This window comes from Oncorhynchus mykiss, chromosome 12 (assembly GCF_057628025.1).
Source record: "Oncorhynchus mykiss isolate SJ-2025 chromosome 12, ASM5762802v1, whole genome shotgun sequence".
NCBI lineage: Eukaryota > Metazoa > Chordata > Actinopteri > Salmoniformes > Salmonidae > Oncorhynchus > Oncorhynchus mykiss.
In genome coordinates this window covers 92,423,221-92,446,580 of record NC_143033.1, presented here as the reverse complement: position 1 = coordinate 92,446,580, position 23,360 = coordinate 92,423,221, and the positions used below count along the sequence as shown (strand labels likewise).

Sequence of the window (23,360 nt, the reverse complement as noted above, 5' to 3'; positions counted from 1 at the left end):
AATGGGAAAAAATTTCAGTCTCTCGATGTGCAAAACTGATAGAGACATACCCCAAGCGACTTACAGCTGTAATCGCAGCAAAAGGTGGCGCTACAAAGTATTAACTTAAGGGGGCTGAATAATTTTGCACGCCCAATTTTTCAGTTTTTGATTTGTTAAAAAAGTTTGAAATATCCAATAAATGTCGTTCCACTTCATGATTGTGTCCCACTTGTTGTTGACTCTTCACAAAAAAATACAGTTTTATATCTTTATGATTGAAGCCTGAAATGTGGCAAAAGGTCGCAAAGTTCAAGGGGGGCGAATACTTTCGCAAGGCACTGTAGCTTCATACTGGAAACTTATTTTCAGACCATTCAATTTGAGGTAAGGAGAATGATTCATCCTCTTCCACCATGTCTTCTTCCCCGTAGAGAACTGTCAGGTATTCAAGGAAGTATCATCAAACTGGCAATTCCTTATTTTCAGACCATAACATTCAAGTTAGTGAGACTGATTCATCCTCTCCCTCCACACCCCACACCCCACCCCTCCTTCCCCCAAGCCATCCCATCCTTCCTTCTTTGTGATAGTCTTTTTATCATCCTGACCAACAAGGAAGATCTCTTTTATTTTGGCTCTGTCTCTAAGGATCACAACAACCTCACATCCACAATGTGTGACTAAGGTTTCTGGCAGAGCAGTCAGAGGTATTGTTTTTTAAATTATTATGATGACAACATGGAATTTCCTGATGACCAGAGAGGAAAGGTGTGTATTTCTTGTATAATGCAGTATGTCCAGTACAATAGGGATATTCTGAGGTGAGATCAGGCTGTTAGGACAGCTCTATGAGGTGAAAAGGAGACTGGAGTACCACTTTAAATGCACCATTTTCTAGCAGACACATTGACAGGTGACAGCAGAGTTCAGTGGGATTGAGGCACATGCTAATTAATATGGACACAATATTTTTAAACAGTGCCAGTGGGAACACACTAATGTCAGAAAGCTAGTAAGGATGCAAAGACTATACAGAGTTACACATAATGTGTGAATGTGGTCAGGCACTGAACAATAAGACAACATGAAAGAAGGACATTTCTGCAGACTGAACAATAAAACTGTCACGCCCTGACCTTAGTTATCTTTGTTTTCTTTACTATTTTGGTTAGGTCAGGGTGTGACGAGGGTGGTTTGTTTAGTTTTTGTTTTTTGTATGTCTAGGGGTTTTTGTAAGTCTAGGTGTTTATATGTCTATGGTTGCCTAGATTGGTTCGCAATCAGAGGCAGCTGTTTATCGTTGTCTCTGATTGGGGACCATATTTAGGTAGCCATATTCCTTGGGTATTTTGTGAGTTCTTGGTCTATGTTTAGTTGTCTGTCTGCACGATGCATATTAGCGTCACGGTTCATTTTGATAGTTTGTTCAGTGGTCTTTCTTTAATAAAAGAAGTATGTACGCTTCCCACGCTGCGCCTTGGTCTCCTCCATACAACGAACATGACAACATGAAAGAAGGACATTTCTGCAGACTGAACAATACGGCAATATTATTTTGGTTGAAATTGTTGCGTTTATTTTTTTTCAGTGTACATTGAAACCTGTCTTTTTTTCAAGTTCACTGCTTAACATTGTGTGTGTAGAGTGGATTAATATTTCTAGTAATTGTAACCATTCTTTGCATAATGCTGGAGGGTGGGCCTTTCCTATTTTGTTCTCTATTGTTCCTCAAGCAAGGGGGAGGCCGATGACATCCAGATTCCCAACAGACCAACTCCTTGAATGCATCTCACTTGAAGTTTCCAGTTTTCTAAGAAACTGTTTTGCTCAACCATACTTTACTGTATTTATACTTGATATCACTTTTCAACAGGAAAGGTTCAACAGTTTCTTGAGGACGGTAGGCGTTCAAGGAAGTAGCTTCACACTGGAAACTTATTTTCAGACCATTAAATTCGAGGTAAGGAGAATGATTCATCTTCCACCACACCCCATGCCTTCTTCCCCATAGAGATCTGACAGGCATTCAAGGAAGCAGGAAATTCCTTTTCTTTCAGACCGTATAATTTGAGTCATGGAGTGATTCATCCTCCACGCCCCCCCCCCCCCCCCCCCCCCCCCCTTCCTTCCCCCATGCAGGCAAATAAAATGTTATTTGTCACATGCGCCGAATACAACCTTACAGTGAAATGCTTACTTACGAGCCCCTAACTGACAGTGCAGTTTCAAAAAAATACAGAAGAATAAGAGATAAAAGTAACAAGTAATTAAAGAGGAGCAGTAAAAAATAACTAATATATATATATATATATATATACAGGGGGGTACCGGTACAGAATCTGTGTGGGGGCACCGGTTAGTTGATCTAGTATGTACAGTGCATGCAGGTAGAGTTAATTAAAGTGACTATGCATAGATTACAACAGTGACAGTTGGGGGGAGGGGTGAATAGTGGGTAGCCATTTGACTAGATGTTCAGGAGTCTTATGGCTTGGGGGTAGAAGCTGTTTAGAAGCCTCTTGGACCTAGACTTGGCGCTCCGATACAGCTTGCCGTGTGGTAGAGGACAGTCTATGACTAGGGTGGCTGGAGTCTTTGACAATTTTCATGGCCTTCCTCTGACACCGCCTGGTATAGAGGTCCTGGATGGCAGGAAGCGTGGCCCCAGTGATGTACTGGGCCGTTCGCACAATAATCTCCTTCGTCTTGATCACATTGAGGGAGAGGTTGTTGTCCTGGAACTACACGGCCAGGTCTCTGACCTTCTCCCTATAGGCTGTCTCGTTGTTGTTGGTGATCAGGCCTACCACAGTTGTGTCTTCTGCAAATTGAATGATGGTGTTGGAGTCATGCAGTCATCCCATCCTTCTTTGTGATAGTCTTTTTATCATCCTGACCAACGAGGAAGACATCTCTTCTTTTGGCTCTGGTTCTAAGGTCACAACAACCTCACTTCCACAATGTGTGACTAAGTTTTCTGGTAGAGCAGTCATAGGTATTGTTTTATTTTTATTTTATGATGACAAAATGGAATTCCATGATGACCAGAGAGGAAAGGTGTGTATTTCTTGTATAATGCAGTATGTCCAGTACAATAGGGATATTCTGAGGTGAGATCAGGCTGTTCGGACAGCTCTATTTTTTTTCAAAACATTAACGTAGAATATTTTTGATGTCATGGAATTTCAAGTGCCTCAGTCAGTCACATTGTATGGCCTCAAGTAAACATAATTCTGTCAGTAATAAAGTTGCTTTTTGGGCTTGATTTTTTTCCTCCAGTTTGTCCTCCAGTGATTTTGGAACTTTTCCTGTTGAAAAGCGATACCCCAAGTATAAATACAATAATGTACACACGCTAAAGCTTAACAAAAAAAATGTGGGAGCAAAATAGTGTTTTATAGACACATCTGCAAACTTCAAGTAGGACAGCACTCAAGCAGTTGGTTTGTTGGGAAGTCGTGATTTCATCGGCCTCCCCCTTGCTTGAGGAACAATAGAGGAATCATAGAGAACAAAAGAGGAAAGGCCCCCCCACTTGTGACTTACTGTACCTGAACCACCTGTTGAGATGTGCCCTTTGAGTTAAACCGGTCGTTAAATGAGATGAAAAGGAGATTGAAGTGCCACTTTAATTGCACTTTTTTCTAGCAGACACTTATCACATTTTATTGGTCACATACACATGGTTAGCAGATGTTAATGCGAGTGTAGTGAAATGCTTGTGCTTCTAGTTCCGACCATGCACTAATATCTAACAAGTAATCTAACAATTTCACAACAACTACCTTTGTTGGGAAAATGATGATTAAATGACTGAACAAATCATTTTAAATGGAACTGTAACTAAGTAAAACTTATACTCTGTTTTATTATATCTGATTAACAATATGAGTTCATAAGAAGGGATTGTGTGACACGGACAAGGAGTAATTAAAGTTAATGAACACCATTCCAACTAGGAAGAAATGAATGGGTTGGGGACTGTGTAAACAAATAAGGTCGTTAACCTAACGTTTAACCTACAGAAACTTAGCTCTGGGGTTTTTAGATAAGGCAGTGAGTGCATTCCTAGGTTTTCTGTTAATTAAAACTGTCAGCTGAGTGGTGATTGATAACGTTGAGGGGTCAAAAGTTACCTGGGAGTGTGTTGGTAAGTTAGAATGAACTTACTTCTGTTATCTATTATTGAAAGACTGGTCTGCGTCTATTTTATGCAAACAAGAATCTTAGAAATTCTCATAAAATAGATTAAGGGTTTTCAATTGATGAAAGCACATTGGCATAATTAAATTACACTAACACCTTATACACAAAAGTGTAAAGGAATGAATAAGAATATGTACATATAAACATATGGATGTGCGATGGCCGTGCGGCATCGGCAAGATGCAGTAGATGGTATTGAGTACAGTATATACATATGAGATGAGTATTGTAGGGTTTGTAAACATTATATGAAGTGGCATTGTTTAACGTGACTACTGATACATTTATTACATCCAATTATTTATTATTAAAGTGGCTAGAGTTGAGTCAGTATGTTGGCAGCAGCCACTCAATGTTAGTGGTGGCTGTTTAACAGTCTGAAGGCCTTGAGATAGAAGCTGTTTTTCAGTCTCTCGGTCCCAGCTTTGATGCACCTGTACTGACCTCGCCTTCTGGATGATAGCGTTTGAACAGGCAGTGGCTCAGGTGGTTGTTGTCCTTGATTATCATTTTGGCCTTCATGTGACATCGGGTGCGGTAGGTGTCATGGAGGGCAGGTAGTTTGTCCCCGGTGATGTGTTGTGCAGACTGCACCACCATCTGGAGAGCCTTGCGGTTGAGGGCGGTGCAGTTGCTGTACCAGGCTGTGATACAGCCTGACAGGATGCTCTCGATTGTGTTTTTGTCAGGGTTTTGGGTGACAAGCCAAATTTCTTCAGCCTCCTGAGGTTGAAGAGGCGCTGTTGCGCCTTCTTCACCACACTGTGTGGGTAGACCATTTCAGTTAGTCTGTGATGTGTACACCCAGGAACTTAAAACATTCCACCTTCTCTACTGCTGTCCCTTCGATGTGGATAGGGGGGTGCTCCCTCTGCTGTTTCATGAAGGCCATGATCATCTCCTTTGTTTTGTAGACGTTGAGTGAGAGGTTGTTTTCCTGACACCACACTCTGAGTGCCCTCACCTCCTCCCTGTAGGCTGTCTCGTTGTTGTTGGTGATCAAGCCCACTATTGGTGTGCTGTCTGCAGACTTTGATGATTGAGTTGGAGGTGTGCATGGCCACGCAGTCGTGGGTGAACAGGGAGTACAGGAGACGGCTGAGCACACATCCTTTTGGGCCCCAGTGTTGAGGGTCAGCGAAGTGGAGATGTTGTTTCCTACCTTCACCATCTGGGGGCAGCCCGTCAAAGTCCAGGACCCATAGGGCAGGGTTGTTCTGCTATCAGATGAAGCACAGTGATCTGTTGTGTAAATTAACAAAATACCTGGCATTGTATTCCCATTTGAACTTTTCTGTGCTTTTAAATGGTTGAAAACGCAGTGATAGATATTTGAGTGACAACTAAACCAAAAATGAGACATTGTTTTTCCATTGGAATTTGCTTGTGCTTTTAGATGTTTGAAAGCATAGTGATAACACATTGGAAATTCAACTTTTGGCTGACTTTTTGATTGGGTGAATAAAGGTTGACATGTCATTGATCAACGTCCCTACCAAATATTATTAAAATTTCCATGATGAAATGACATGGTGTGTCTAATGGGAAAGGCCCATTTCGGCAGTGCAAGTGGTGAGAGTGCAGGCCGAGGTTTCACTAATCCCCACTGCTACACATATTCACTATTTTGCATTGACATTTTTGCCAAGGTTCAGGGCCAAATTAGTAAGCGATTGTGAAAGGTGCTTTAGCATGTGAAATAAAAAAGGTTGCTTGTTTTTGCTCTTCAGTGAAAATGTCTGGCCGTCAACCTCCCTCCAACCTTCATCCTCCCTCCATTTTTCTGCAGGCTCTCACTCTCTCTCACTGTGGAATTACAGACGAGGGCTGTGTTTCTCTAGCCATGGCTTTGAGTTCAAACTCAACACACCTTAAAGACCTGGATCTGAGCTTCAACTATCCAGAGGAATCAGGGGTAGAGCAGCTATCTGCTGTACTGGAGGATCCACACTGTAAACTAGAGGCACTGAGCTGAGTTATGCATCATCTGCATTCATATTTTAGGGAATATACAGTTTGCGCAAAAATAATATTGGAGTAATCACTAAACATGTTGAGCACAAATAAGTGACGTCAGGAAGCAGGTGCAGTTAATGAATTTAATAATAATGATTCAAGAGAAGTGTCTGACATAGAAACATAAGCAATAGTACATGGTGACTGATAACAAAAGAGTGCCATTTAAAGGGTAGGTAATCAAGGGAGTAATCAAGTCCAGGTGTGACTGACAAGACGCAGGTGTGTGTACTGATGGTTGCCAGGTGTGCGTAAAGATGGGTTGCCAGGACCGGTGGTTAGTAGACCCCCAATGCACGGCTCCAGCCCCAGGACGATACTGGCCAGGAGGACTGCCCCGAGAGCGAGGAGCGGGCCAGTCCAGAAGACAAAGATGGAAATCTCGGATGATGTTGGGATCTAGAATGTCATCCACCGGAACCCAACACCGCTCCTCTGGATCATACCCCCCAGTCCACTTGATACTGGAGCCGACCCCTACGGCGTCAGGAGTCCACGAGTGATCTGACGGCATAAGCGGGGCTCCCCTCGATGTACAAGGGAGGCGGAGGGGTGTTGTGGGGGATGGCATCAGCCAGGGGACCGGGAACCACCGGCCTGAGGAGGGAAATGTGAAAAGATGGTGAGATTCGGTAGTTAGGGGGGAGTTGTAATCTGTAAATTACCTCGTTGACCCTCCGGAGGACCTTGAACAGCCCCAGGCGAGTGGGAGGTTCCTGGTGGAGAGCCAGGCATGATCACCAGGATGGAATAAGGGAGCCTCACTGCGGTAGCGATCCGTCTGCTCTTTCTGATGGCGCTGGAGTCTCACGTGGGCATCGATCCATACCTCTTCTGCGCAGATAAACCACTCTTCCACCGCAAGAGCTTCGATCTGGCTCAAGAGTCCATGGAGCCAGGGCTGGCTGATAACCCATAACACACTGGAAGGGAGTTAATTCTGGGCGTATTTAGCCCAAGGAAGGAATCGGGCCCACTCCCCCTGCCGGTCCTGGCAGTGGCTCCTCAGAAAATTCCCCAGCTCCTGGTTCATCCTCTCCACCTTCCCGTTAGACTGAGGCAGGAAGTGAGGCTGACCGTGACCCACAGCTTCTCCATGAAAGCCTTCCATACATGTGATGTGAATTGGAGGCAACAATCGGAGACGATAACTTCCACGCAGTCCTAGTGCCAGAAGACCTGCTGGAACAGTGCTTCAGTGACCTGGAGAGTGGTATGGAGACCAGAGAGAGGGATGAAATGGCATGATTTAGAGAATCTGTCCACTATGACCAACATGGTTGTAAAACCACCGGAAGAGGGGAGATCAGTGACAAAATCAATGGACAGATGAGACCAGGGACACTGAGACATGGGAAGGGGAAGGAGTTTCCCTGCTGGAGTGTTCGGGGGATTTGGATTGGGCACATACGGAACAGAAGTTGACATAACGAGTGACATCCTGCGGCAGTACTTTTCAGAGATGGACTGAATGGTACTTGGATGTCCAGCAACAACAGTTGTGTGCGCCCAGGTCAATAGCCGATTCCTTATCCCCGTGGGAACGTAGGTGCACTCAGGAGGACAGGTGGCAGGTGCGAGTTCCCTCTCCAGGGCCTGGCGAATGTCCACATCTACGTCCCAGAGCACGGGGGCTACGACTCGAGGGGGCGAGATTATGGGTGCACTCAAAACAGGAACCTCTCCCGAATCATAGAGACAGGACAGGGCATCGGCTTTGATGTTTTTTTTTAACCTGGGCGATATGTCAGCATGAAATCGAATCTGGTGAAGAAAGGGGCCTATCTGACTTGGTGCGGGTTAAGTCACCTCGCTGTCTGTATGTACTCCAGGTTCCAATGGTCGGTGAGAATGAGAAATTGGTCCTGGGTGCCCTCCAGCCAGTGTCTCCACTCCTCTAATGCCAGCTCCCGATCGGCAACATTATAGTTCCTCTCTGCAGAAGACAGCTTTTTTGAGTAATATGCAAATATATACAATTTCGGTGGATTACGTTGACGTTGGGACAGGACAGCCCCAACACCTACTTCTGAAGCGTCCACCTCCACCATGAAGGGCAGCGTAGGATCTGGATGTTTAAGCAACAGGGCAGAGGTGAAACGACCCTTCAGTATGCTGAAGGCTTAGTCAGCTGTAGAATTCCATCCCAACTTCCGGGGACCACCCTTGAGAAGAGAAGTGAGAAAGGCGATCCAGCTAAAGTTCTTTAATTAATCGTCGGTAGAAGTTGACAAGTCTCCAAAAATGTTGGAACCCCTTTATGGTGGTTGGGACTGGCCATGACCTGACAGCATCCACCTTCCTCTCATCCATCATGACTCCTTGCTGGCCGATCTGGTAACCCAAAAAGGAGACCTCCTCTTGATGGAATTGGCACTTCTCCGCCTTGACGTACAGGTGGTTGGCCAGGAAGCGTTCCAGGACTACTCGGACTTGAGCGATGTACTCCTCCAAGGTAGCTGAGTAGACCAGGATGTCGTCGATATAGACGACCACCTGGCATCCAAGCATGTCCCGGAACACCTCGTTGACGAATGCCTGAAACACTGACGGAGTATTGGCTAATCCAAAAGGCATCACCAAGTGCTCGTAGTGACCAGACATTGTGCTGAAGGCCATCTTCCATTCATCCCCCCACGTATCAAATTGTAGGCACTCTGCAGGTCCAACTTGGTGAAAAACCAGGCCCCGCAGAGTTGTTCAATCGTGGCCGGCACCAACGGAAGAGGGTAGCGGTTCTTCGTGGTGATGCAATTCAGATTTCTGTAATCGACGCAGGGCGCAATCCTCCGTCCTTCTTGGCCACGAAGAAGAAGCAGGGGAGGTGGATGTGTGAATGAAACCCTGCTGGAGAGCCTCCTGGATGTACTCCTCCATCACCACCGACAGAGGGTAGATGCGGCTGCACAGAGCCTGCAAAACAGGTCGATGGCCCAGTTCCATGGGCGATGAGGAGGGAGACAGGTGGTGCGGGTCTTGGAAAAAAAACTCAGGGATGTTGGGCTGAAGGGCAACCACAGGACTCTCAACCGATGTGGAACCACAGGGAAAGGGTAAAGTCTAAAAGGGAAAACTGTACTCTGCCGTGGTCTGGCCATCCTGCCGTAGTTGGAGCAGGCGCTCACCCTCTGCCCTCTGGTGGACGGTGGAAGACTCCCCTGAACAGAGCCATGAACCGCTTATAGGAACCCAGCTCTTCCTCTCCTCTGTCCCAGACAGCCGTGGCCCACTCCAACACCCGTCCAGTCAGCAGAGAAATGACCATGTCAACCTTGGACCTCTCGGTGATGGGGGCTCCCATCTGATCAGCGAAATAGAGGGAGCACTGAGGTAGGAAGCCATGGCATTTCAACCCAGCTCTGTGCGTAATGATGGTTGCCAGGTGTGTGTAAAGATGGGTTGGCAGGACCGGTGGTAAATAGACTGGTGATGTTGAGCACCGGAGTGGGGACAAAACCATACATTATGTTAGTACTCTCTCGATACGTATGGTATTTAAAAACACGTTCATGTATATAGAGCAGTGATCATAATTCAGTTGTTTGACTGTTGCATTCTAAACACATTTCACAAAATGTGATTAAGTGAATTGTTTCAATAAAAGTGCCCTGGCTCCGAAATTCCAGTAATAACAATGTTAACCACACATTTGCCAGATAAACTGCGTGTAAAATATATGCTCACAGTTCTGGTTTTCAACTTTCAGTATTGACCGTCTTGGATCAAGCAGGGAAAAATGGAGGCTCTTGAAAAGTAAGCTATATTTGTATTGTTTTATCTGTGGTGGTTTTAAATCTGTGAATCAAGGCTCTACCAGCCAGCAAACTTTCTCTGCCTCTGAATCTGTAAACAGATTGAAACTCCAGTCCTTCCTAACCCCTCTTTCATTTACAGATGCATGCCAGTTTACACTAGATTCAAACACAGCAAACAAAATGCTGCGAATAAGTGAAGATAGAAGAAACGTTGCAAAAACAAGGGAGGTGCAGCGATACGCCGATCACCCTGACAGATTCAGCCTGGCAAATGTACAAGTGCTGTGTGGAGAGAGTCTTTCTGATCGCTGTTACTGGGAACTTGAATTTGGTAGTAAAAAGACTAAGATTGCAGTAACGTATAGAGGGATACCAGCCCAAGTTGGTTAGGCTGGAATGAAATGTCATGGAGTTGGTACTGCACAGATGATGGAGGTTTCTCAGCAAGACATGATAGAGAAAGGACTCCAGTTTGTGCCCTTCCCACAGATTCTAACCGGGTGGGAATATATTTGGACTGGCCTGCTGGCACTCTGACTCTGTATAGTGTCACCTCTGACATGGTGACTCTCCTGCAGACATTTCACACCACTTTCACTGAGCCCATCTACCCTGCATTTTCTGTAGTTGACACACTTTGCCTCTGTCCCATAGAATCTACCAATGAGACGCATGAATATGCCCAATAAGGAGCCAGTTAGGGTATTTTCACATATAATTTGGTACCCTGATCTGGATCCCTATTGGGCATTCATAAGAGCTGGAAATAACTTGTTCAGGGTGGACTTCACAGGAAGCACTTTATATATGTTATCATGCTTGTTTGTATTGGTCAAGAAGAAACATTTCATGTCCAGTATATGGGGGAAAATGGGTATTGTTTCGTATTTTATACTTTGTCAGTGTAGATTTGATATATGAACATTTATATTTATAGATGTTATACTCTGTCAATGTTAATTTAAATATATATTCATGTGGACAGTTATTAGATTGGAAGTGGATGTATTTGATCCACAACAATAGCTTAAATCATTATGTGACGGTAGAAAGCAAAGCTATTTTGATATGCTGAAGGAAATAGTAGGCTAGATTGTTTATATTATCTGATTTTCAATTAAGACGTTCTTTTTTTAACCTAGCATTAAGAGCTTGCAATCATACTCAATAGATTCACATCTGTAACAGTTAGCTGCAAAATGAACATAATCAATGACAGTTTCAGGAGCCAAGCACAAACCAAGTGCAACATTGCATCATTATAGTGGTCCTGTATGACTCAGTTCGTAAAGGCATGCAATGCCAGGGATATGGGTTTGATTCCCGGGCCACCCGTATGTAAAATGAATACACGCATGACTGCAAGTTGCTTTGGATAAAAGCATCTGCAAAATTACATGTATTACAGTAATAGTGAGACATCAAAACTGTGAAAAAACACATATGGAATCATGTAGTAACCAAAAAAAGTGTTAAACAAATCAAAATATGTTAAATTTGTGATTCTTCAAAGTAGCCACCCTTTGCATGGGAAAAAAAAAAAAAGATGTATATTTGTATTCGTATTTATGGATCCACTCTTCCTGGAGTCCAGCAAATTAAAGGCAGTTATACACAATTGAGAAAAAAGAAGAAACCTGCACACTGCTCTTGCTAGTATCACTGCTCTTGCTAGTATCACTGCTCTTGCTACTGCTCTTGCTAGTATCACTGCTCTTGCTACTGCTCTTGCTAGTATCACTGCTCTTGCTAGTATCACTACTCTTGCTAGTATCACTACCCTTGCTAGTATCACTGCTCTTGCTAGTATCACTGCTCTTGCTAGTATCACTGCTCTTGCTAGTATCACTGCTCTTGCTAGTATCACTGCTCTTGCTAGTATCACTGCTCTTGCTAGTATCACTGTTCTTGCTAGTATCACTGTTCTTGCTAGTATCACTGTTCTTGCTAGTATCACTGCTCTTGCTAGTATCACTGCTCTTGCTAGTATCACTGTTCTTGCTAGTATCACTGTTCTTGCTAGTATCACTACCCTTGCTAGTATCACTACCCTTGCTAGTATCACTGTTCTTGCTAGTATCACTGCTCTTGCTAGTATCACTGCTCTTGCTAGTATCACTGCTCTTGCTAGTATCACTGTTCTTGCTAGTATCACTACCCTTGCTAGTATCACTACCCTTGCTAGTATCACTGTTCTTGCTAGTATCACTGCTCTTGCTAGTATCACTGCTCTTGCTAGTATCACTGTTCTTGCTAGTATCACTGTTCTTGCTAGTATCACTGCTCTTGCTAGTATCACTGCTCTTGCTAGTATCACTGTTCTTGCTAGTATCACTGCTCTTGCTAGTATCACTGCTCTTGCTAGTATCACTGCTCTTGCTAGTATCACTGCTCTTGCTAGTATCACTACCCTTGCTAGTATCACTGCTCTTGCTAGTATCACTGCTCTTGCTAGTATCACTGCTCTTGCTAGTATCACTGCTCTTGCTAGTATCACTGCTCTTGCTAGTATCACTGTTCTTGCTAGTATCACTACCCTTGCTAGTATCACTGCTCTTGCTAGTATCACTGCTCTTGCTAGTATCACTGCTCTTGCTAGTATCACTGCTCTTGCTAGTATCACTGCTCTTGCTAGTATCACTACCCTTGCTAGTATCACTGTTCTTGCTAGTATCACTGCTCTTGCTAGTATCACTGCTCTTGCTAGTATCACTGCTCTTGCTAGTATCACTACCCTTGCTAGTATCACTGTTCTTGCTAGTATCACTGTTCTTGCTAGTATCACTGCTCTTGCTAGTATCACTGCTCTTGCTAGTATCACTGTTCTTGCTAGTATCACTGCTCTTGCTAGTATCACTGCTCTTGCTAGTATCACTGCTCTTGCTAGTATCACTACCCTTGCTAGTATCACTGTTCTTGCTAGTATCACTGTTCTTGCTAGTATCACTGTTCTTGCTAGTATCACTGCTCTTGCTAGTATCACTGCTCTTGCTAGTATCACTGCTCTTGCTAGTATCACTGCTCTTGCTAGTATCACTGCTCTTGCTAGTATCACTACCCTTGCTAGTATCACTGTTCTTGCTAGTATCACTGCTCTTGCTAGTATCACTGCTCTTGCTAGTATCACTGCCCTTGCTAGTATCACTACCCTTGCTAGTATCACTGCTCTTGCTAGTATCACTGCTCTTGCTAGTATCACTGCTCTTGCTAGTATCACTGCTCTTGCTAGTATCACTGTTCTTGCTAGTATCACTGTTCTTGCTAGTATCACTACCCTTGCTAGTATCACTACCCTTGCTAGTATCACTGTTCTTGCTAGTATCACTGTTCTTGCTAGTATCACTACCCTTGCTAGTATCACTGCTCTTGCTAGTATCACTGCTCTTGCTAGTATCACTGCTCTTGCTAGTATCACTGTTCTTGCTAGTATCACTGTTCTTGCTAGTATCACTGTTCTTGCTAGTATCACTGTTCTTGCTAGTATCACTACCCTTGCTAGTATCACTGCTCTTGCTAGTATCACTGCTCTTGCTAGTATCACTGCTCTTGCTAGTATCACATTTTGACGGAAAGGAAATATAACCAATTTTCAGTGCGGCCCTACAGACCTCATTTTAAGACCAGGGCAAAATGAGTTTGACTCCCCTAGGGAATAGCGGCTATGGGGATTGATTTGACATAAAACACTTGTGCTGGACACTTCTGTGGTTAAGATGTTTTCTAGGGTTCTTTTCATATACCTACTGAGTGTGGTGGTGATATGAGTGGGCTTTTCAGTACAAAATGATCAGGTACATATCTAATGCTCATGAATCATCTGATATAGGACTGCAATTATTTTCTTCATAAACCCCACCTCAAATTGGTACCTCAAACAGACCATTTAAAAAATGCTTGTTAGTTCTTCAGAGTATGACATCATACTCATGAGGAGGATGAACTGGCCAATCAGCGGTCTAGAGGAGGATGAGCTGGCCAATCCACTCGTATGAATATTTTGAATGACCGGTATATGCGCACACAATTCTGTTGTTGTTGGTACGAGTACGACCACACAATGCTGTTTGACGTACTTTTTGTTTTCCATCCAACCTTTTTATGCGAGTAAAGTACATAGAACATGTCAAGACAGGCCTGATGGAAACAGCACCTTTTTCAGGTAACTTTCCAAATGTCAACAAAACAAAATATGGTAGACGAGGTGGGATCTTTTTGTGTTTGTAAAATGAATGATGTGAGAAATGGTGGAGGGAATGTTTTTTATGCGCAAATATTGATATAATAACCATCATATCGAAGTAAACCTGGAGTCACTTGATGATATTGTGTGGTCCTCCCACTACGACTCGGGAAAGCATACAGTTTATTAGGATACAGATGAAATAAGTTATGATGAGCTTCACAGGGTGGTGAAAGTGCACGGTGATGAGTTTGATGCTCCTTTCTAATAAATCGATGGTCTTATACTGGAGACATGATGATCGATGCTTGGCTGCCGTTTGATAAATACAAATAATCTTGCGTTTATCCATAATAAACTCATGGCTATACCCGCAATCTATCTGCGAGCCATTGGCTACAGCGCATGTGTCAAGACCAGAGTGGGCATGTTTGTGATGTTTGTGATGTCATGTGTCAAGACCAGAGTGGGCACATTTGCTAAATAACAGTTTTTGTGAAAAAAAAACATCAGCAGAGTTGAAAATGCGATGGAAAATCATTTAACCTGTCTTTTTTTAACCCCTTATTTTTTGTTGGCACAAAACTACCTTTTTACTTCCATTTCTTTGAATGGGTTACCTTCAGACTGTGACACTTGTGGGGGTTGTAGAGCAAAACGGAGAACACCATTGTGTTCGTGTGAGTCTCATATTAGTTTGACATAGGCAGATGCAGTAGGTTTACATTTCAATAGTTGTTTAGCTGTTACAGACTCAAGGATAAAAAATTGTATTCTTTATTCGGTACTTGGGAATGTAACCGCAAAAGTTATGTGCACCTCATCAGGCACAACCACTTCATTGTTTTATGTATATTTTAGAATATTAACATGGAAATCTGTCCCCAATTGGATGGAAACCTAGCTATTGTAAGTCATTATGTCATATTTCATAGAAATCTGGAAACACTGGACAGTTACTGAAGACTATAGTCCTCAACTATCACTCAGAAGTATTAGAAACAAACACCCAATTCATCACTAAATAATGGATAACTATAATATAAACATAATGACAGAAACACCCACAGAAGAAAAGAAAGACAGTAGTTTCTTGGGAATAGTTTTATTGCAATGTTGATGGAACCTCATTCTTTCAATTTCCTCCATCCATAAACTTTCTCATAAAATCTCTCTGTAGAAGTGCCATGATTTCAGACAGTCAGTCACCAGTAAAAACAGCCACCATAGTGAACAACACACCAACTCTTCCTCCTGTATCATACAATCCAATTGACTTAATTGAACTCAACTGACACAACTAACTTATCAAAGCTTAATTTGCAATTTCAACTAGCTTTTTTGTCCATTCTTGTAGCTTGATCAAAGGAAATAATGTATGTCACACTCTTTGTTACCTGGAGAATGGAGCTGGCGTATGGACACGGAAACACAAGTCAGTTCATAGTGCAGTCCAGACAGCAAACCAAGTCAGTTCATAGTGCAGTCCAGACAGCAAACCAAGTCAGTTCATAGTGCAGTCCAGACAGCAAACCAAGTCAGTTCATAGTGCAGTCCAGACAGCAAACCAAGTCAGTTCATAGTGCAGTCCAGACAGCAAACCAAGTCAGTTCATAGTACAGTCCAGACAGCAAACCAAGTCAGTTCATAGTGCAGTCCAGACAGCAAACCAAGTCAGTTCATAGTGCAGTCCAGACAGCAAACCAAGTCAGTTCATAGTACAGTCCAGACAGCAAACCAAGTCAGTTCATAGTGCAGTCCAGACAGCAAACCAAGTCAGTTCATAGTGCAGTCCAGACAGCAAACCAAGTCAGTTCATAGTGCAGTCCAGACAGCAAACCAAGTCAGTTCATAGTGCAGTCCAGACAGCAAACCAAGTCAGTTCATAGTGCAGTCCAGACAGCAAACCAAGTCAGTTCATAGTGCAGTCCAGACAGCAAACCAAGTCAGTTCATAGTACAGTCCAGACAGCAAACCAAGTCAGTTCATAGTGCAGTCCAGACAGCAAACCAAGTCAGTTCATAGTGCAGTCCAGACAGCAAACCAAGTCAGTTCATAGTACAGTCCAGACAGCAAACCAAGTCAGTTCATAGTGCAGTCCAGACAGCAAACCAAGTCAGTTCATAGTGCAGTCCAGACAGCAAACCAAGTCAGTTCATAGTGCAGTCCAGACAGCAAACCAAGTCAGTTCATAGTGCAGTCCAGACAGCAAACCAAATCAGTTCATAGTGCAGTACAGACAGCAAAGCAAGTCAGTTCATAGTGCAGTCCAGACAGCAAACCAAGTCAGTTCATAGTGCAGTCCAGACAGCAAACCAAGTCAGTTCATAGTGCAGTCCAGACAGCAAACCAAGTCAGTTCATAGGAGTTGCTGTCTGGACTGCACTAACACATTTTAAAATCAGATGTCATTTGTGAAAAGAAACAACTTCCGCAGAGCAATGTCTTGAAAGGATACTTATTATCAAATGTCTTCGGAGGACATTCTTACATAGCATATTTCTATAAAATCTTATTAATTTGCCATTCTTTATGTCCAAACCAGCTTTTTAAGTGTAGTAATGTTATTTATGCTGGCTCGAGCAACATTAAACTGACCAATGAGGTAGGCTAAGTAGTTTCACTTCCTGGTTGACACCGGTCATGTGATGTCACATAATTCAGGGTCATATTCATTAGGGCACACCATAGTGAAATGTTATAAAACATTAACAGAAATTGAAAACAAGTCCAGGTAGTCCCTTCACGTTTCAGTCTTTATCTCCCATTTGGTGTCTAATGAACATGACCCAGGACACTCACTGGCGTTCAAAGGTCTTTTGAGGGCTGATGTGGCATTTCTCTCCAACTGAAATCACACAAACATGCTTTAACAATTCACAGTCATGACTCAACTCCAACGTTGTTATAAAACAGGGCTCTGTACAAACTTATTACAGTTAAGGCATTAGGTGTTTCAAAAGCTTTTGACTAGAGATGTTCTTGTCAGTTTATTTTATACTCTAAGAAAACATCTCTTCACATGTCATCAAGGTTTTGTAACAACGCCACTATTTCTCATTCTGTGAATGGAAAAGACGTCAGAATGATACAGGAGAGAGACACACCGGTTGTGCGTTGGTATAATTAGGGGCAAAGTGAAGAACGCAGAGGAGACAGCTCAGTTAGCTGCCTGCCACATTCAATACATCAGAAACGTAGAAATAAAATGAACAGAATGGGTCGACCTCGTTAAAAATCATTGACTGTCAGCAATACTGTACATGTGTTGAGTCCGATCCAAACGCAGCATACTGCACAGTACCAACACAAAATCCATATCTTGTTTGGTCATCAACGTCTTACGAAATACTTACATGTGCCCATTCTAATCATTGTATTTCTATACCTCATCTTTTCCTCCTCCAGCCAAAACTCCATACTAGCTCACTCTCTCATCTGTCCCATGGCATTTAGTCCACTGCACTCACTTTGATTTGTAGCGCTCTAGCATTAGCGTCACCACGCAGACAACTCATTGGCTGCGTTTAGACAGGCAGACAAATTCTGATATTTTTCACTAAATTTGTCTTTTGACCAGATCAGCTCTGAAAAAGATCTGATTGGTCCAAATAGCAATTAGTGAGAAACAGGCAGGCCAATTCTGATCTGTCTAAATGCAGCCCAAGCTCAATCTGCACTACACACTCTCTTCCACCAGTACTTCAGAGCCACCACACATAACTCAAGACACCAGAGCAGTACCCTCAAATAGCTGTGTCAAAGCAGTTTAAAAGCCTGGTGAATAAAAACTCTTTATTATATATATCTATACACATGTAAATTAACAACAATATTCATTTTCAATAAATACTCTGGTGGCCGTGTGATCACTCACGTACATCATCATAATACTTTTTAAAAGTCCTTTCTGAAAATAAAATGGAAAGTAGGTAAGCGCCGGATAAGACATGTGTTTGTAAATTGCATAGAAAAATGAGTGAAGCGTAAATCACTTCATCAGTTCACTTGGTTGAGGCAGGGAACGGTAGGAGAGGCTTTTCAAAAAGCAGCAGTAACAGCAGCCTGGAAATATGTCCGCCAATATGAACTAGGGCATGGGGACTCCCTCTATAGGTCAGATGTCGACTCCACCATCTCAGAGAGAGGACAGATTTAAAGTAGCCATCGGTGTGGTATTATGTGTTTCAGTAGCCCACAACACACATCTGATTATGCCCTGCCTTCAAATATCAACCTTCACCAAGACGTCATCCGACCAAGCCGTCAGATCTTGCATCATGGCAGATCATTGACCATCAATCTTCTGTTGAGCACACCCTTGATGATGTCACACCTCAAGACCTTATGGAGATCCATCTTTTCAGGATTGCTTGCCCACTCTGTAGCTCGGTCAATCTCAATCAGGCATCAATTCATTGAGACAAATTAAAATGCAATATCAAACTTTGTACTTAAATTTTAGACTGCTGCACCCCCCACCCATTTTCAGAGGGGCTGGGGGGGGGGGGGGGGATTCCCAACTGAAAAGTGGAAAGCGTTTTCAACATGGTGGAAAGAGGAAAACAGGAAGCTGAATGGAGAAAGAGTGGGGAAGAGAAAACAACCAAAGAAAAAGTGCTGTTGATCCCAGCTGATGCAAAGTTGAGAAAGGCAGGCTGGGAAAAACTGTCGGTCGGTGGCCTTGTTCTTTGTCTATCCCTCCCTCCTTCCATTGTTCTCTCCCTTTCGCCAGGGAATACTGATAGGTACATCCTTGGCATGATTGGTCAGTTCATCTCCCCTCCATAAGCAAGTCTCTAGGGCAGTGCCAATCAAAGTCCCCTCTGCCAGCGGGCGGGTATCACCGGAACTCGTAGATGGGCATACTGTGTTCCTGGACATGGGTGAGGTTTAACGACTGGTACCTGAAAGAGAACAAGGGGACCAAGAATGAGCAGCTAGCCAGTAGCCACATCCCTCCCTGTATGTTCACATCAGATCAGCACACAAAACAACTGGTACAGAACCTAACTATCTACTAAAGATGTATTAACATGACCTAGTATGCTTAGTACTAGCAACTATGACAATATGTACTCAATCTGAATATCCCAAAGAGCCAAACTGTACAGTGCATCTATCAGATTTGAACAAGCCATCTAAAATATTGACACTCCAGTGTGTTTGCGTCCCAAATAGCATCCTATTCTCCATATAGTGCACTACTTTGACCAGGGCCCATAGGGTACCATTTGGGACCCAAACTATGTACCATTCAGAGCTTCTGTGGTAGTAGTAGCCTTCAATGGTGGCTGTGGACTTCTGGAAGCAGATATAGTAGAAACCAGCGAAGGACGCCCCACTGATGTCTTTAATGGTGTGGTCCGGGACCAGGAACTGCTCCTGTAAGGGAGAGAACAAGAAACAAAACAGTCACTAGATGGCCATGTTAGAAAGGACAAGAGAAAGAGGAAGGATTCAAGTACATACAGGGAGAGAGAAAGAGAGATCAATGGAACGTCAGGTGATATTGGACTCACCTTCCACCTCATAAAGACAAAGTCACTGTTCTTCAGCTCTTCGTAATCAAAGTCGTCCAAGTTGAAGCTCTTTGCATACTGATAAAAAGCCTGAAACTTACCCTGGAAAGAAACAAAACAAATGTTGTTTTAGTTGTACTTTTTCTCAAAGACAATTAAAAACTGAAATACAATGCTGCATCCAATAAGTGTTTGTTAAAAAGAAGAAAACACCAAATGACTACGCTTTAATGGGAATATAAACTGAATGACATCGAGAGCTTCAAATAAATACCCAGTGCTTGCGGTCCACATCTTCGTCGGCGTCCCACTTCCTGGTTAAAAAGGGCCTCTTTCTACTGATGATCTCTCCTGCGAAGAACGTTGTAAGAGTGGGATACTCCTGCGAGGATCAGAAACAAAACGTGGTAAGAGTGGGATACTCCTGCGAGGATCAGAACGTGGTTAGAGTGGGATACTCCTGCGAGGATCAGAACGTGGTTAGAGTGGGATACTCCTGCGAGGATCAGAACGTGGTTAGAGTGGGATACTCCTGCGAGGATCAGAACGTGGTGAGAGTGGGATACTCCTGCGAGGATCAGAAACAGAGCGTGGTGAGAGTGGGATACTCCTGCGAGGATCTGAAACAGAGCGTGGTGAGAGTGGGATACTCCAGCGAGGATCTGAAACAGAGCGTAGTGAGAGTGGGATACTCCTGAGAGGATCAGAAACAGAGCGTGGTGAGAGTGGGATACTCCTGCGAGGATCAGAAACAGAGCGTGGTGAGAGTGGGATACTCCTGCGAGGATCAGAAACAGAGCGTGGTGAGAGTGGGATACTCCTGCGAGGATCAGAAACAGAGCGTGGTGAGAGTGGGATACTCCTGCGAGGATCAGAAACAGAGCGTGGTGAGAGTGGGATACTCCTGCGAGGATCAGAAACAGAGCGTGGTGAGAGTGGGATACTCCTGCGAGGATCAGAAACAGAGCGTGGTGAGAGTGGGATACTCCTGCGAGGATCAGAAACAGAGCGTGGTGAGAGTGGGATACTCCTGCGAGGATCAGAAACAGAGCGTGGTGAGAGTGGGATACTCCTGCGAGGATCAGAAACAGAACGCGGTGAGAGTGGGATACTCCTGCAAGGATCAGAAACACAGACTAAGAGCTGGGTTCATTAGTGAACACCGTAGCTAATCTTTTTGTTTATTGGACAAGTTCAGGTAAGTCCCTTGCCGTTTGCTTTGGTTCCTAGAGAATTAGAGACTACGACCATGTTTCCTTCTCCGTAAGGACTTTCACTAACAAAAGAGTGTTTTAGTTATACACGGCGCTCACTTTATGTTTTAAATTTAACTAGGAAAGTCATTTAAGAACAAATTCTTATTTACAATGACGGCCTATCCGGGTTTCTGGCTGGAACACATGCTGGTGCAGTGACAAATTAAGTGTCACACACAGGAATGCCATCAATAACAAACAGCAATGCCTTTTTAATGCAGGGTCATATTCATTAGGCAACAAACAGAAGAACAGAAAAACTAAAACTGGGAGGGACAACCTCAACGTGTTCTCTTTTTCCGTTGCAAAATAATTTGCTGCGGTGTGTCCGATTGAATACGACCCAACTCACTAACACTATGCCAAGGTGCCAGATCAGTGGTAGGTAGCACCTTGTTAAGTAAACAAAGTGCACCATTTCCCTGAGCATTCCCTTTGAGTCACTCACAACTAATTCTCTAGGAAAAGGAGGTGAACGGGGTCAGAGTAGGGATCTGTGTAATTTACAAGGAGAGAGTGGGAAGAGCCCTGATATTTAGTGTTGCCAGTGAGAGAAAGTGCACAGCAATCACATTTTGTACCACACACCCTCTGAATTGTAGACATTGCTGTAAACAGACAATGCAGGCAGAGAGCTGCAGCACACAGGCCTGTTCTTTGACTGTCTGCACCATTTTAGAGGCAGTCAGTCAGGCAGTCAGTCAATACATCCAAATACAGTATACAGTGCTCAGACAAGACACTTTTGCAACGTAACAAATAGGCCTTCATACTGGTGTTACAAATTGGTCAACAGCTGGCTCTGGCTTGTTGTTTTAGCATGTTGTCATAATGCATGCCAGTTTCACATTGGTTGGTTGTACCAGTATACATGTCAATTGGGGCTGGTAAGCTGCATTGCACTTGGCTTACACTGACCTCTGCCATGATAAGTTCCCAAAAGGGGCTTACAGACCCATGACAACATCATCACTCATTGCATGTGAGGGGTAAGGTAGAAGTACACTGTATCTGACCCAGTTCTGCTCCACTTTACCTCGGTTAGGCCTTTGATCTTCAGGTAACCACACAGATAAGAGTCCTCCATGGTCACATGCTGCAGGAGACAAACAATCGCACAATGAGTGGTATTCAAGTGCAGTGGTCACAATGTCAGTGTGTGTACAACAAGAACCCATCAGGTGCCTTCACAAATTACAACCAGGCTATTAACGAGTTCAGATATTTTCAGTGGTTTTGTCAAATGAATGAGCAGGCCTAATCAATAGTCAGCTGTCTGTGAATCTGGGCAAACAACACCAATGAAAATGCTGAATGCTAGCCACCTATGTCATTTAGCAACTAGGCCATATGTTAACATACATCATGCATGTTAATGCCAGTATTCATATCTCCAAATGTTTGCATAAACAAAATGTTCATCTCACTGCCAGTTAGCTGGCTGTTCTCTCTCGACAACCCTAGGGGGCCCAAGAGGGCTTATTAACATTTACAGTCGATTTGAATGGGCCATCTAGCTGCTAACTACAGATTGCTTGCTGTCAAGCTTGTTAAACTAGTTTGTTTGCTAACTAGCTAGTTCACCTGGTTAGTTTGCTAAATCGGTTGCTTGTCAGTGGTTGGCTGTCAGTAACGTTAGCAGCAGTACAAGACAACCTTACATGGTCAGCTAGTAAACATGCCATCCATTATACCAAGCTTCTTAAAAGCAAGAGTATTTACCTGCAAAACGACCTCAACATCATACGAGTTTCCTTTGCTCTTCTGATGTCCTCGAAACTGTGAACCGCTGTACAGCAGCGAAGTAGCTACCCCGGGCTGGTGCGTGTTGATCGGCGGAGGAGGGATAAGAGAGGCCGAGGATGTACGGGCCGCACTGCTGCAGCACTCAGCTCGAACAGGCATGATGAGCGCTAATGCGTGCGTATCCCCGACTGCAACAGTCATGAACCACAGACTGAGGAAGCTCTTAATATGGAGAGGGGCTACTGACCAGCAGTATCTAGAAGCCTGCCACTTTACTATACTCCTCCCCGGCCCTAGGATAGCTCACTCTGGACGTGTACTGGCTTTAAGAGAACGTCAACGTTTCTTTAGACAACTCAGAATCACCCTATTTGATTGGCTGGAAATGTCCACTCCTCATTTGAACGGAAACGTAATTGGATAGTCTTCGGAAATGCATTCTGGGATATGTAGTTGCACATTTGTACGCTACTTTCCACTAAAAAATATCCATATGAAGGATCAGCGTTCTTACAGTTTTGTACTAAGGTTGAAAACGTATATATTTGGACCCTACTTTCTATTCGTTCTGAAATGTATTATAGAATACAACGATTATAATCTAAACATAACAACATGTTTAGTTGAATGGTTTTGGTTGGGTGTTGATGGTTATGCATGGTTAGTGTATCTCGCACGCACGCGCACACAAAACACA

General features: G+C 43.6%; 1 protein-coding gene across 1 annotated transcript; it reads right to left on the bottom strand.

Moving 5' to 3' along the window:
* Nucleotides 1–17,917: 17,917 nt before the first annotated feature.
* LOC110511068 (glucose-induced degradation protein 4 homolog) lies at nt 17,918–23,057 on the bottom strand. Its single transcript, XM_036938992.2, has 6 exons — nt 22,640–23,057; nt 21,954–22,013; nt 19,936–20,043; nt 19,662–19,763; nt 19,394–19,524; nt 17,918–19,046 (listed from the first exon to the last, which is right to left on the bottom strand). The coding sequence occupies exons 1-6, from the start codon at nt 22,862–22,864 to the stop codon at nt 18,983–18,985; spliced, it is 690 nt and encodes a 229-aa protein (XP_036794887.1). The 5' UTR covers nt 22,865–23,057; the 3' UTR covers nt 17,918–18,982.
* Between the last annotated feature and the right edge of the window lie 303 nt (nt 23,058–23,360).